At 33.9% G+C, this 15,579-nt stretch overlaps 1 protein-coding gene across 5 annotated transcripts in view; it reads left to right on the top strand.

Moving 5' to 3' along the window:
- Rap1gds1 (Rap1 GTPase-GDP dissociation stimulator 1) overlaps positions 1–15,579 on the top strand; it is a 126,222-nt gene that overhangs the window by 84,856 nt on the left and 25,787 nt on the right. For all 5 annotated transcript variants that reach the window (XM_020185421.2, XM_020185420.2, XM_074041406.1 and 2 more), the window contains 2 exons: positions 5,924–6,052; positions 9,528–9,653. In XM_020185421.2, coding sequence (XP_020041010.1) covers positions 5,924–6,052; positions 9,528–9,653 — 255 coding nt within the window. The remainder of the gene's footprint in view (positions 1–5,923; positions 6,053–9,527; positions 9,654–15,579) is intronic.

A 15,579-nucleotide genomic window follows, 5' to 3' on the forward strand; every position in this document is an offset into this window, starting at 1 on the left:
GAAAATTAATTTTTAGAAAAATTAGCAGTGCTCATTTCTGACTGTAAGTAAAATGTAACACTGAACTGTGAATAATTTACTGAAAAAAATAGTTAAATACTATTTGAAAAATAGGAGCATAAGCTGGAAATTTAAAATCCTTTGAATATGCGGATATGTTATTAACACAATTTGTACATTGTAAATAACTTCTTTGTGATTTTTTTATTGCAAAAACTAAGTGATAATGGTTCAGGGTAATCAGGTTTTTTTTTTTTTTTAAATTTTTTCCTTTTTAAAGCCAATATGGCTTTTGTAAAATAAGAATTATTTACATATTAAACACATGTTTGTAAGTTATATATGTTGTGATGTAAATTAACCTAGCATTTAGCTCAGTTTGCTATATAAAAATTTAGATTTACATTTGAACTATTACTATAGAAATGGCCTTTATTTCAGCAGTGCCATATGAGAACAGCACTGAAATGGGTTTTCTTGACAGTTTTTCAGCAACAGCTGCCTGTAGTCCTCTAAAAACAAGTTTTAACCTTAAAACCAGTTTTGATTTTGGAAATGAAAGCATAATTTTTAAATCAGAGTAGACATTATGTATAGAAATTTCATTTGTAGCAGTATTCATTATAACGAGTTGATTAAACAATTTGACGTGGTGTAACATAAGGAAAAATTATCTTCTAGATTAAGACATAACCACTGGATGTCATTGGATTGAAAACACTAAGTGTGTTAGACCACTTGAGAGTAAGAAAACATTTTCCCTACTTCTCTTGTGGTTTTTGCTCTGTGTTTTTGTTGTGATGGTTGCTGCTGTTGTATAATTCTCTCATGCATATAATTTATCTTTAGAAATTTTTCAAAAGGGAATATTTGCTGTGTAGAGACTTTTATTTTCAAAACTCAGAAACAACTTTCAAATTCTCCTTTCTGTTTTTTACACTAACCGTTAGTAGAGATGTATTGTTTTGACCCTCCAATATTAATATTTCCTTTTTTCTTTATGAAATCCCCATGTGTCATTGAAATACATATCTGAGTGATTAATGCTGTTACCTGGGTGCAAAACACATATGCATGTTCTGTGTAGTAAAAAGGCTTTTAAAAATAATGGATTCGAAGTTGATTTTAAACACATGTAAGTCTGGTTTTATATTCTCAACACTAGGTTTACAATGAGACTTCTCTACTTCCCTGATCAACCACCAAAAGGATACTGAATAATAAACTGCAAAAGGGAGTCATTTCTTGTGTCTGCACGTTTGTGTGCACACTTAACACTAGTCATACTCTCAGTAGCTGTGTTTACATCAGTTTCCTTTTCAGTGTTAGAACTAAAACCTGCTGAAAGTCTGAAATGCCACTTCACTGCTAAATCATTTCTAATTTTTACTTTTCATATCCTGTTTTTATAAATACAGATATTCAATTAAGTCAAAGGCAGTTTTCTTCAATCTTTATTATGTTCAAATGGTTTTTAGCCAGCTTGTATTAGATTTTTCATCAAGACTTCAAGATAGGTTTTCAGTTTCCACTGATTACAACTCATTTGACTGTAGATTGGGTTCTTAATGCAAGCCAATACATAGCAATATATCATTATACGATGAGTAATATACATACCATATATACAAAACAATGTAAAGACTATTTTGAATTGTGTGTTATTTTGACACAGTTTCATCCTAAAATCCTATTTGCCAATAAGGTTAATAATCTTCTAACATTGGCTGTAACGGTTTTAGGAATAAGATTATCCTGTTAAAATCTTCTTAAGAAACTTAATTGATCAACATAACTTCAATTGAGTTACTGGAATTTTCAGCTTATTTTTCTGGACCTATAATCTAGCCTATACCAATGTTTTAAACATGAAACTTAAAACTCAGGAGGAAAGAGGTTCCTCAACTTGAGATCTTCTCTCCAGATCTCCATTCTTTGGAGTTTCCAAGAGTGTGACCTGAAGAACTTGGAACCATTGAATTTCAAATGTAGGTAGGTAAGTGTTCACACCAGCGCATGTGTTGATTGCCTTATATCTCTTTGTATATGCATCTGTATTGCACCCCCTCAGTGCCTTTCTTCCTCTTCCCCCCCATAGATCATGTAGGGCCTGTGTCATGTTGATATTATGTAATTTTGTAAATCTGTATTTTGGTCAGTATTTGTCTGTGATGTGTGTCAGGAGCAGTTTTTTAAAAAAAATCTTTAGATGTTTATGACATTGTGTTGTCTAAAGACTGTCTTTCACACATAAGTGTTTGCTGTGTATGGGCCTGGGATGCATTTTTGTGAAATGCTGTGTTTGTTGAGCTCTGATAAACACTCCCCTGGAGTTGCTGGTGTTTATTGAGGGATGCTAAAGTCTTAGTCTTGCAATTGTTTCACAAACTTTGTTCCAGCGTATTCTGTTTTTGGTTAAAAAATTTCTTCCTGTTACTCTTTCATTTAAAAATAATATTCCCCATTACATTAATGGCAGCATGCGTGTCAACTAGTATGTCCTCTGAAGAACATTCACAAATTTTCTTTGGACAATTAAAAAAAAAAACAAAGTAGTCATTGCTTCCATTGATAAGACTTAATACTACATTATCCTGCACAAACAGAACTCCTACTTGTTTTTAAAAGCCTACTTAATGGCAACATAGCAAGTTGTAACTGAAAATAATTAGACTAAATTTGGAATATTCTTCAAGGCTTAAATAAAGCCCCTATTCAAATAAAAAGATGAGAAACCGAAGTGCTTTAAGTTAATTTCTCTCAGAATATCTGAGCGTCAAAATCTAGGATTATGACATGCTTTTAATTTTTATTTCCTTTTTACCTATTATCACATCTACCAAGCACGTCTTTGAACTTTAGAATGTCTTTCATATTTTCTTCCTTCCTCCCCATGACTCTCATAAACATTAGGTAATCCTTTGACAGTGGTTCTGAAACTTTGGTCTCTCGACCCTTTAGATACCTCAAAAAGTATAAGGTCTATGTTAGATATATAAGTTATTTCAAAGGATTTAGTATCACATTTTAAAACAATTATAAAACTATCATATGTAATATATGTAGTATCTTATGAAAAGTATTTTCAAAAACAGTATTATAGAGACAAATAGCATTTTTTACTGTGACTATGTTATGGTGAGGAATATACAATTTGCTATCATTTCCTGGATTCAAGCTGCCATTCTTTTTGCTCCATCATTGCAAATGTCAACATAGTGAAAAAGAAAAAAAAATCCTGATATTCTTATAAAAAGAATTTTGATTTTGTAATCTTCTGAAAGGGTTTTAGGAATCCTACTTTGAGAGACACATCTTAGATGCCTTTTTATCAATGAAATGAACATTTGTATCAAACTGTTTGAATAAAGGTCTGCACACACACAGACCCATACACACACACACACACACACACACGTGTCCCAGGCCTTCATTATTGAAGGATAGTTTCTTATATAAGTGTGAACAAATTTTAGAGTTATTTGAGTTTTGTTATTATTTTAGTTAGCATAATAGAAGTAGATAGAAAATAAAACACCCAATTGGTCCAAAATGAGTCTGTCCAATTGGATGGTTATATATTTTTCTCTTGTGTGTGGTATTTGTGTTGTATGTGAGTATATAATTAATTTGGCTCCTGAGTAGTTATAAAATATTTTTTCAAAATAACATGATTTTCATGAATTATGGTGATTCACACCAATTGGCATTTAGCTGTGCTACTTTTCCTCCTGATTTCCTACAATTTCAGATGTTACTGGTGCAACTTGTATACCAAAGATTTTGTTAAGCTCTGTAACCTTTTTTAACTTTTTGCCCCTCTTTTCCCTGGAACCAAAATTTATAGAATTTTTAAAGCAGCCCTAGAAAATGGTGAGAGATGCCAAGTTAGGAAAACGTGAAGAGCATCATCTTCTAAGTGGCATTCCCTATTGAGTTCTCTCCTTCATAAAGTTTGTTATTCCTCTGATGTCCCTGGACTGCTGGATTTCTATAAAGTTCATCCCAACAGTACTGAGGGGGTGTGTGATGCGTACATATATGCAGACATCGAGCAGAGTTTGACTCACACTCAATGCATGCGCTCGTGCTCACGCTTACATACCTGAAATTTAATGATTCGGCAGCTCTGCAGTATTCAATGAGCTAGTAAAAAACGAGTAAATAAGTAAAAATACTTCTAAAGAACAAGGAAATACAGAGGTGATCTACTAATAAAGAATTCTACTGGTGAGTAATCAAAATAATTTCTAACTTGGTAAGCTCCTTGGTGCATGATTGTTATAAATACTGTAATCATAATGCAGGTATTCTGCCCATGTAACATACAGGCATAACATTAGATCTTAGAGATATTTTGCCTATAAATATTGTGAATCATTTATTCATTACTGCATTGTATACTCGGGAAATTTTACATCAAAAGTAGAAAAACATCATTCAATTGAATATATTTTTTATCTCCTGTTAGAATAAGCTTCATAATTCCATTGCAAAACTTGAAGTGTTTTATTAGACAATTTGAACTAACCTTTTTTCTCAGGTATATCTTCTGTTCTTGTGTTAGTAACTGGCCCCTTTCCAGTATAGACCAAACCAGATAAGTATCTCAATTAAACTACTCACCACTTTTTCAGGGGCAGTAAGCCACTATTGGCTATTGCTTCCTACCTCACTCTAAAAGCCAGGAAGAACTAATAACAAGGACCACCAGCCAAGTAATAAACTGGCATATAAGACAGCTTAACCCTGTCTTTGTGTTCTGTTCTGACAATTACCCACTCACTTATCTTCAGGTTAAGAACTGTGAAGAGTAATAATAGACATGAGCAAGCAAACCCTATCAAGGGATTGGTGCTATGAGGAGAATATGCTTTGTAAAAACAGAAGTAGAGTTTGCCTTTATATCCCAAATAGGTAATAGGATTTGGAGAAAATTGTTAGCTTGAAAATGGCATATAATTTTAATGAGAAAAAAATTTAAAGAACCTTTCAGTTATCTACAGTAGTAGTGTTTTGTACAAATATATGGATGATAATGTCTTTCTTCTTCTGCTTATTCTAAGAGACAGCACTTTTGGTTTTCATTTTGGTTAATTTGCCTTCAACCTTGCTATAGGTATTCTATTATCACTGACCATGAAGAACCATTGTGGAAATCTAAGACATGTTTAGTACCTTAAATTACTTGCTTAGAAAATGAAGGCAGACATTGACGATAAGGTCACCTTGACCTCATTCTCTTCACCTCTTCAAGCCATCTCTTTTACTGAGATGATCTGCCACTGTAACTAAATAAAACTTTGAAAAGAAAAATATTTTAGGTAACTCATTTTTTCTTTGTTAAAAGTACATGCCTTTCTAGCAGTCATCAAACTGCACTCTGCTTGCAAATACACAGAACCAATCATTTTATATAGTGTATACTTTTCATTTCTTATTATGAAGCAACTGTATTTAAAGGACTCTAAGATTTTTGCCTCCTTTCCTAGTGTTGCTCAACTTGTTTTTCTCCTTAGGCCTTTCATATATTCTGTGATTTTCTATAATGAAAATATTTGTTTACCCTTACATTTAAAAAAGCAGTGGTAATATTTAATTGTTTATACATCTCAAAAGCCTGATCACTAAAGGTCATAAGACCCTATTTTAAAACAAAACAGCTAATTATTTGATATATTCTTTAAATTACGTTCATCTCTGAATTTTTATTTGTCATTAAAAACATTCAAAATTCACCTCTTCTAAACTAATGTAAGTGTTCAAATCAATCTTATTAATGGACTTCATTTCCTTTCACTGTAATTCAAAGAGAATTGAGTTTACACTACAGAGAATAACTTGTAATTTCTTCTTACTAACTCATTTGATGTATGAATACTTTTCCCTTTTTTTTCTTTTCTTTTTTTTTTTTTTTTTACAGATTCCCTTCAAGCACAGCTTATCAATATGGGTGTTATCCCTACCTTAGTCAAATTGCTGGGTATCCACTGCCACAACGCAGCTCTCACAGAAATGTGTCTTGTTGCATTTGGAAATTTAGCAGAACTTGGTAAGTCCCCATTGTGAGCCACAAATATCATTAACTTATTAATGAGCTTATAGTAAATTTTTGTTTAAGAACCTGGGATTCGCTTAAATTATATTTGTTTTTCTTTTAAGCATTCAAGATACTTCTTTCAATGCTTTTAAAGAAAAGATCCAATTAGATCTTATGTATTAAGATTTAAATTTTAGGGGCTGAGGGTATAGAGCTGAGTGGTACAGTGCTTACCTAGCCTGTGAGAGGCCCTGGGTCATATTTTAGTGTTTGTATTTCTTGTCTTCTCTTCTCTGGCCTTCTTTTTCATTTTCGATGATACTGGGGTTTGAAGTCAGGGCCTCACTCTTGCTAGATAGGCACTCTGTCACTTGAGCCACACCCTCAACTCTGCTTTTCTTCTTTTTCTTACTAGCTTGATTAATACATATTTTTCCAAGTGAAACCAAAAAGGAAAGTACATTCGTTAGTGTTTCACAAAGTTATCTTCTATTATAAAAATGGATTGTAAGAGTTTGTGTACAGTATAGCTGGTAGAAATAAAACAGAAATCTTACAATCTCATACTGACCATGCCAGTCTTTGTATCAAAAACACAGACATGATTGCTTCAAGTCTGTCTTAATTTAGCATTGATTCCATCAAACTCAGGGTGCAAGTCCTTTACTGTTACACTTCAGGATGAATAGTTTCTAGAGCTACACTGTTTAACATAGTAACCACCAACCACATGGTGACTATTGAGCATTGAAATATGGGTAATCTGAATTGAGATATACTGTAAATATAAAATACACAATGGATTGTCAAAACATAAGACGTTTTGCCAATATTTTTGTTGATGGGATGTTGAAGTGATGAATATACTGTGCAGTATAGAATATAATATTAAATTAATTCTGCCTATTTTTGTTGGACACTGGTACTGTAGAAAGTAAACTGCCACAAAGTCATCCCTCCCTTTTTGAAGTTTTAGGAGAGTATGTGGAAAAAAGCAAAAGCTTATGAGGTTTATTTACCTAAACTTACAAAAAGGTGTATCAAGTAAGGAAAGGATCGTAATCCATGGACAGGCTGTGCTGTGTGCATGTTTACATAATTGCAGTTGCTTACTGAGAACCAATTTCATTCCTTTTATGGCTTTGTGTCGCAATCTTTTAAATACTTGAGTTCCAGGAACTGTGTAGAACTCCTGCTTAACTTCATGGGAAGGGAGTTAAATTCTTTGTTTACTATACTCCAATAAACTATTTTCATCCACTTCTGCAATGAGAATTAGAGGATCCTAGGTCTGTATTAAACCTCACTCACCTTTACAGAGGCCCTCTGAAGTAAGTAGGGTCAAATCCTTAAATATAATCCAACCTGGTAATTTATTTAGCAATATAAATTACTAGCAATTACAAGTATAATTACTAATAGGAATTACTAATTTGAATTATCTTCTAATAGAAAAGAAGCCTCTTTATGGGAGGTAAATTTTTTCAAGGCAACTAGTATATATATCTAAATTACATAGACAGTAACTTGCACAATTGAACATTTAAATCATTCAGTAGATAAATACTGATACAGCTCTTGCTGTGTTCAAGACACTATAAGTATAAAATACTAATAAAATGCTAATATTTCTCCAAAAGTATACAAAAAATATAAAACTGTATTGTAAATTGCTCATCTTAAGGCAGTACTTTTCAGTTTTTAGACTGTGGCCCAAAGTAAGAAATGCATCTTAGCTAGGCCCCAGTGACACCTACCTATAATCCTAGCACTTGGGAGGCTAAGACAAGAGAACTATGAGTTCTAGGCCAGCCTAGGCTACATAGTGAGACACTGTCTCAAAAAAAAATCAGTTATGTCACCACTTATTATATAAACACACCTAAAGCTAAATGGTACTCTTCTGTATTTAATGCCCTGTTTAGCATAGTAGTCACAATACTAAATTGATTTTATGTCTTATTAGTAGATCACTATCTGGCATTTGAAAAAATATAGCTTTATGGTTTTTATTGTGCAAAATCACTTTGAAATGCAGTTTTTTTGTAATAGAGTAGTTACAGAAAATTCTTGATGTGTAATCAACTTAATTTCTCACATAAAGTATCTTAAGTGATCATTTAAATACTATTGTTTCTCATTTTAATATCTTCAATGGCCTTTACTATATGTATAATATTAACTTATCTATTATGGATTTTACTAAAACATTTGGTTTATTCAGACTTCACATAATTAGATATTTAAAATTTTATTGGATATGCCAAAACTTCTCAATAATTGTTTACTTTGAGAGAATGCATACGTGCTTGTAGGCTGATGGTTTGTATACCACGCCAGCCTACGCTTTCTCAGCTGTGCTTTTACTACACCCTATGGATTTCAGAGATTGCTGCAAGGTGGTACTAGAAAAATAAAAGGATGGAAATGTCAGGGTCTCACTACGTAACCCAGCCTGGCTCAAACTTACAACCCTCTTGCCTCAGCCTCACAAGTGCTGGAATTACTAGCATGCACCATCATGTCTGGCTCCAAGGCTTAATAAATAAGGTAGAGTTATATTTTCCTTTTCTAACTACAATTCTGAAGTAGATTGCACTTGTTAAATTATTTCCTAATTTATCTTTAAGTTATTAAAAATTTTTAGGGAGCAAAACCATACACATTTCTGTTATTTAACATTGCATTTTTTTCTGACAAAAAGTAACTAGTATTTAGGAATTCATGTGAGTTGAGAAAGTAGAAGCAGTGTACAGAAAACAGTGTTATCAAAAAACTTAGTAAAAAGTGAACGAAATACAATAGTAGTTGAAGGAGGTGATGTAGAGGGAAGGTTTTTTTTTTTTTTATGTGAGAAATTAGCCTATTTAACAATTGAAGCTCTAGAAAAGTTGGGGGGAAGGTTGGACATGCTGAAAAGGCACAGGAAATGAGACCGCTAGTACTTTAAAGAATTAGCTTCAAGAATTGGCCCTTAAATAGTTGTCATGGTGTTGTGGGCATAGCTGAATGGGATGGTGCCTACCTAGTGTACATAATGTCCTGGGTTTAGTCCCCAGCATTGCAAAAACAAGCAAAAATGTAGTAGTCATGTCAGTGCAAAAACATACCACTTGAGCAACACTAAAGATAACGTGGTGTCATTTTCTATTCAACTATAAAATTACAGTGTCATGGACAATTTTTCTTCTTTTCTTAAAAGAAGAAACTATGCATTTATTGCTTAGTAATTCTTTTTTGTTGCTATGGTTACCTATATGTTATGCTAGTGAATATTTTTATAGCTTCAAATGTAATTGGGTCAGAACATTTTTCTCTAAAGCCTTTTCAAATTTTAGGACCATTAAAAATCAATTTGATTGTTCCTGTATTTGAAGAGTATTTATGTTTAGTAATGGTATAAAATGACTAAGTGTTAAAAGTAATAGACAACAAATTTCTGGCTTTAATTTTGTTTGCTTATTCTAAATTTTTCTTATTTTTTCAGAGTCAAGTAAAGAACAATTTGCCAGTACAAACATTGCTGAAGAGCTTGTAAAACTCTTCAAGAAACAAATAGAGCATGATAAGAGAGAAATGATTTTTGAAGTTCTGGCTCCACTGGCAGAAAATGGTGAGAAGAAAATTCACTTCTTGATTTGTGGTTCTGTGGACTTTTTCAGATTGTTTTCTAATATTAAACTGTCAGTTCTTGACTCAGAAACCTTCTTAGTCTTATTGATGTGTTAGGTTTGCTTCGGTACCTCTAGCTTCAGCTGTATCATTACTCCGTTACTACATTTACATCGGCAAAACCTCTGCTTCTGGAACGTCTTCTTGTTCCAGTGTGGGAAAGGCAGCTGAGAGGCTGAGCTCCACTTCTGTTACTGTGGTAAATAAAAGTTGAAATCCCATACCTACCAGCAATGAAGATTCTGGTAAACCACACCCTTTTTCACACAAAGACACCTTAAAGTAGGCACCCTAGGAGACAGTGAATCAAAGGAAACAAACCAACCCAGAGGAATAATTTTTCAAATACAGTGTCTAGCACATACTCAAAGAGGATCAGCGACACGAGGAGACAAGCCATTACAAGCCAGAACCAGCACAAAGGACAGACAATAGAAACAAATCTCCAGATATCAGAATTACTAGAAGTTGATCAAAACTGGTATGCTTATGGTGTTCAAAGGGTTAAAAGCAAGCTTTAAATTTTTGGAAGGAAAGTAGGAACTATAAAAATGTGACATAGCAGAATTGGAAAAAAAAAATGGAAATTCCTGAATCCCAAAATTCAAACAAAATTAAGAACTTAATGGAGGGTTTGATGACATATTAGATATAATTGACATAGAGAACCAGTGAGCTGAAAGATAGGAAAGAAAATCCAGAGTGAAGTATAAAGAAAAAGAGGACCACCACAATGAAACCAGTTTGTATAATTAATATGCGCTAATAAAAAAACTCATAAAATGAGGTACAAAGACTAAAGTGAGGGTCTCTCGTGTACATTTATTTTGAGTACTGGAAGAGTAGAAACTGGGGGTGGGGTGGGGTATGACAGTGCAGAGGCACCATTTGAAGAAATTTTCGCAGAGAAATTATGAAAGACATCGAAGATTCAAGAAGACCATTGAACCAAAATCATGACAGATGTCTTAGTCTGATTTCCCTTTCTATAACTAAATATCACAGACTGAAAAATTTCACAAAGAATCTTTATTCGACTCACAGTTCTGAAAGCTGGAAATTCAAGATCGGCAATGTTTCTGATGAAGCTGGTGAGAATTCTCTGCCGGACATAAGCGGTGAGGCAGATTCCTCTTACAAACCGATGGTCTCACATAATTATATGTTATATGCGTAGATTACATGTATGCAAAGCCCCCATTTAATTTTAGTCCTCCCCATTATGACCCCATTTAATCTTAATTGCCTCCCAAAGATTCCACCTCCAGATAACACAATTGGGTAAAGTCTCTACCCTCTTGATACCTCACAGTGGAAATTAAATTTCAGCATGAATTTTGATGGGGATATTCAAACCACTTAAACAAGAAGAAATACACAGCTAACTGAATTATATTGAAAATGCAGCAATAAAAATGCTTAAATTAGCCAGAAAAAGAAAAAAAAAGATTACCTTTTAAGGATCAGCAGTTTGACTGACAACTAACTTCCCAACAGCAACAATGAAAGCTAGACAGCAGTAAGACAGTGTGTTCCATGTGCCGAAGGTCAGTGTCTGCTCACCTAGAATTCTAAACCCAATAGACCTACCCTTCCAAATGGAAAACAAGCAAAGGTTTTCAGATTGAAAACTGAGCAAGTCCAAAAGTATGTAATCACATAGAAAATTATAAATTTTGAGATAGAAGGGAAATGATATAGATACAAGGGAGAGTAAAAGACCAAAAATGGAAAGAAAAGAACCCTTGAATCATTTCTAAGAAGGTACTGGTTGACTCTGATTATTCAATGATTTCAGCTTTTAAGGGGACTACTAAAATAAAATAATCCTCACCCATGCCTCTGGCAATAGCAGGATTTGGAGTAAGGGTCTTGTGCTTGTTAGGCAGGCACTCTACCACTTGAGCCATATCCCAGCCCTTTTTCCTTTATTTTCTGGCTAGAGTCTCTCATTTTGCCTGAGCTGGCCTAGACTGCAATCTTCCTGTTAATGTCTCTTGTGTAGCTGGGGCAACAGGTACACATCACCATGCCCAGCTTATTGGTTGAGATGGAGTCTTGCTATATTTTTGCCAGAGTTGGCCTTGAACTGCAAACCTCCCACTCTCCAAGCCATTGTGCCCACTGTACTAAATAATTTTTAAAAATAATATGTGACTACCAAACTATTGGAAAGATTTATGCATAGTTTTTTTTTTAAACATCTAAACAATCCAAAATGAGAAGTGAGGAGAGAAAAAGGAACATGGTATGTGGGATAAAATAGGGAATAAAAGTATTATAGGTCTAGGACACAGTATTTTAGTAATTAAATATATAATATATATAGCAATTACTACATGTAGTGATACATATAGCCTGAGTGCTTTAATTAAAAGAACAATTGCCAAATAGATTTTTTTAAAAAGCATCTATACTTTTAAAACATACTTTAAATATGAGATTTAAAAGATTGAGAATAAAAGATGGGGAAAAAAATCTACCATTCAAACCTAAAGGAGGCTGAGAGGCTGAAATAGTCTTATTATATCATAGTTATAATTATATTAATAAATATTGGTATTAATATTATAAAAATGTCAAATAAAACAACACAAAGATTAAAAGGCTTGCTAAACTTAAAGCAGCTATAGTAATGAAAAAGGCCAGTTTACCAGAAGACAAGGAAATTATACTGTTCTCCCAAAACACAGGTGTGAGTAGAAATAGACAAATCCACAAGTATCATAGGATGTTTCAGTAATTTACAAAATGAGCAGGTAAAAATATGATGTAGAAAATTTGAGTAACATGATAAAGATAAGATATATTGTAGAATATTGTACCTAACTACAGGCCCTGATCTTTTTAAGTGTACATTTTATGAACATTCATACTTGTTACAAAAATACATTTAACAAGTTTCAAAGTACTGTAAGGTACCCAGGGTATTTTCTGACCTTAGTGAATCATCTAGTACTAATAATAGATACCTAAGAAATATGTCTGCATTTTCCAGGTATGGTGGTGCACATCTGTAATCCCAGACTTTAGGAGGCCGAGACAGGAGAATCATGAGGTCAAGGCCAGACTGAACTATGTAGGGAGACCCTGTGTCAAAAAAACAAGCATAAATAAATATCTGCATTAATATTAAGAAATATACTTCCAGTGCCTCAGAGGTCAAAGAAGAATCATAGAAGAAATCAAATTTTTTTCTTAAAATGAAAATTAAATACTGTGTCAAATCTGTTTCAAATTTTATATGGTGTAGGTAAAGCTATAATCAGAGGGAAGTGTTTTGCTTTCATTGCATGTATTTGCTATACTCATTTTAGGAATTTAGGGGAAAATGTGAAGTAAAGCCAACACAGCAGAATGAAGGAACTATAAAGAGCTAAAAATAATAAAGCAGAAAATGTGCAACACACCACAAGCATCAAATTGCCAAAGTTGAGACTAAAAAGACTTGATAAAATTGGTCATCTTCATAGAGTAAGATGAATCAGAGAAAAAGAGAAAGCATACATAACCCAAATCAAGAATGCAAAAGGAGACCTTCCTACAAATCTTACAGACACTGAGGATCCAAGACATAAAGTGAGGATGACTCAAGATGAAATAGGAAAACTGAGTAATTTCACCTTAAATTCTTCCAAAAAACAGGAAAAGCAAACATACTTACCAGTTCATTTTAGCAAGAATAAAGAAAACTTTACAAAGACAATGTAAGAACAAACATTAGGGCCAAAAGCATGGCTCAAGTGGTAGAGTATCTACTTGCCTAGCAAACATGAGGTCCTGAGTTCAAACCCCAGTACTGCAAAAAGAAAAAAGAAAATTAAACACCAGTTTCATCATGAGCATAGCTCCAGAATTACTCCCCAGACTGTAACAAATCAACCCTAGGAATACATTTAAGACAATCATACCAAACTACATTATGTGAAAAGTATGATCAGTGTAATTCATTACCTTAAAAAAGGAAAGGAGAGAAATATTATCTCAAATTTTTAAAAAATTTGATAAAATTGTCCTGTCATGATTTTTAAAAACTCTTAGCAAACCAGCACTAGGAAAGAATTTCTTTAATCTGAGAGGATGCCGGACAAAAATCCATGGAAAACATCACACTTGATAATTAAATAAAAAGCACTTCCTGTGAGATTGGAAGTGAGAACCTCCCTGCTTCTGTTCACTATTATGTGGAAGGAACTATCTGGTGAAGGAAGAGGGGAGAAATATAAACTCATTATTCATAGATAATACGATTATGGTATATATAGTCAGTTCAAAAGAACGTTAACTTTTCTTTTTTTGCCGTATTCTCAGGTTTCATCTTAGTGCCTTATGCTTACTAGCAAAAGAAGTGCTCTACCATTTGAGCCATGCCTCCCAGCTCTTTTAGCATTAGATATTTTTCTAATAGTGTTTCAAATTTATACCCAGGCCAGCCTGGAAAAAATAGACTTCCTCCTATTTTTGCTTCTTAAGTAGCTGGGATGACAGCACATGCCATCATACCAGTCCTTTCTTGGTTGAGATGGGGTCTTGCTAACCTTTTCCTCAAGCTGGTGGTGCACACCTATAATGCTAGCATTTGAGGGGAAGGCAGAAGAATTGTGAGTTTGAGGTCAGTTCAAGCTGCATAGTGAATTCAAGGCCAGTCTGCACTACATAGCAAGACCCTGTCTCTAAATAAATAAAAATAAAAAAGTAAAAACCCCCATTTTCAAAAGACAAATGAAGAGTGAAAAGCAAGGCAGTGGGTGAGAGATTGTATTTATAAAATTTGTGTACAATGTATTAAAAAACTTATGCAAAGCATTAAGAAAAAGTAAACCTGGGCTGCTGGAGTGACTCAAGTGGTAGAGCTTCTTCCTCACAAGCGTGAGGTCCTGCCGCCAAACAAAAAAGAGAAAGAAAACCCGATAGGAAAATGTGCGAAAGATTTGAATAGGCACTTGGCAAAACATAAAAATCCAAATGATCAGAAGCACAAAAATAGACTCGATCTCATAATAATTAGTAAACGCAAAATAAATGCACTATAAGATACTGTCATGAAACTAATGGATAGTCTGGTGATACCAAGTGTCAATGAGGGTATGGAAAAGTGGGAGCTGTCAGTAAGTGCTGGTGAGAGTGGAAATTGGTTAGAAAATAATGTCCACTGACATTGGAGAGATATATTATCCTGTTAATCCAGCAATTCACTCTTGAAATATGACAAGACACCTGAGCATATGTGCACCAGGAGCCAAACACAGGAACGTTCGTGGCAGAATTATTTATAACAACAGAAAATTGGAACCAATCCTTGTCTATTAAAAATAGTCCGCAAATCATGACATAGTCACATAATGCAAAAAATACAGTTATGAAAAGAACGAAGGCTATTGGAGGAGCTCAAGTGGTAGTGCACCTGCCTAGCAAATGTGAGGCCCTGAGTTCAAACCCAGTACCACAAAAAAAAAAGGAACGAAGACAGCTGTAGCCATCCTTGTGTATGTTTGGTTTTGTTTTTTGAGACAGGGTCTCATGTAGGTGGGGCTGGCCTTGAACTCAAAATGTATCCCATGCTGGCCTTATACTCAAAATCCAACTGTTTCCCCCTCCGAAGTGCTAGGATTTTAGGCATGCATCACCACACACTTGGCTTGAATCTTTTAATACCAAATGGAAAAAGCCAACACTTTAAAAATGTATATTGTGCAGCTCCATTTTTATAAAATTTAGAAAATGGTAATTCTAAGCTAGTTTTTAAGAATGATTGCTAATTTGTGGAAGTATTGAAATAATCATGATAACAGCTGGGTAGATTTGGGAGGAATGAAGGGAGGAGCTTGTGATCAGAAAGGGAAATGTAGAGGGGCTTCCTGGATTAC

This window comes from Castor canadensis, chromosome 9 (assembly GCF_047511655.1).
Source record: "Castor canadensis chromosome 9, mCasCan1.hap1v2, whole genome shotgun sequence".
NCBI classification, from domain to species: Eukaryota; Metazoa; Chordata; class Mammalia; order Rodentia; family Castoridae; genus Castor; species Castor canadensis.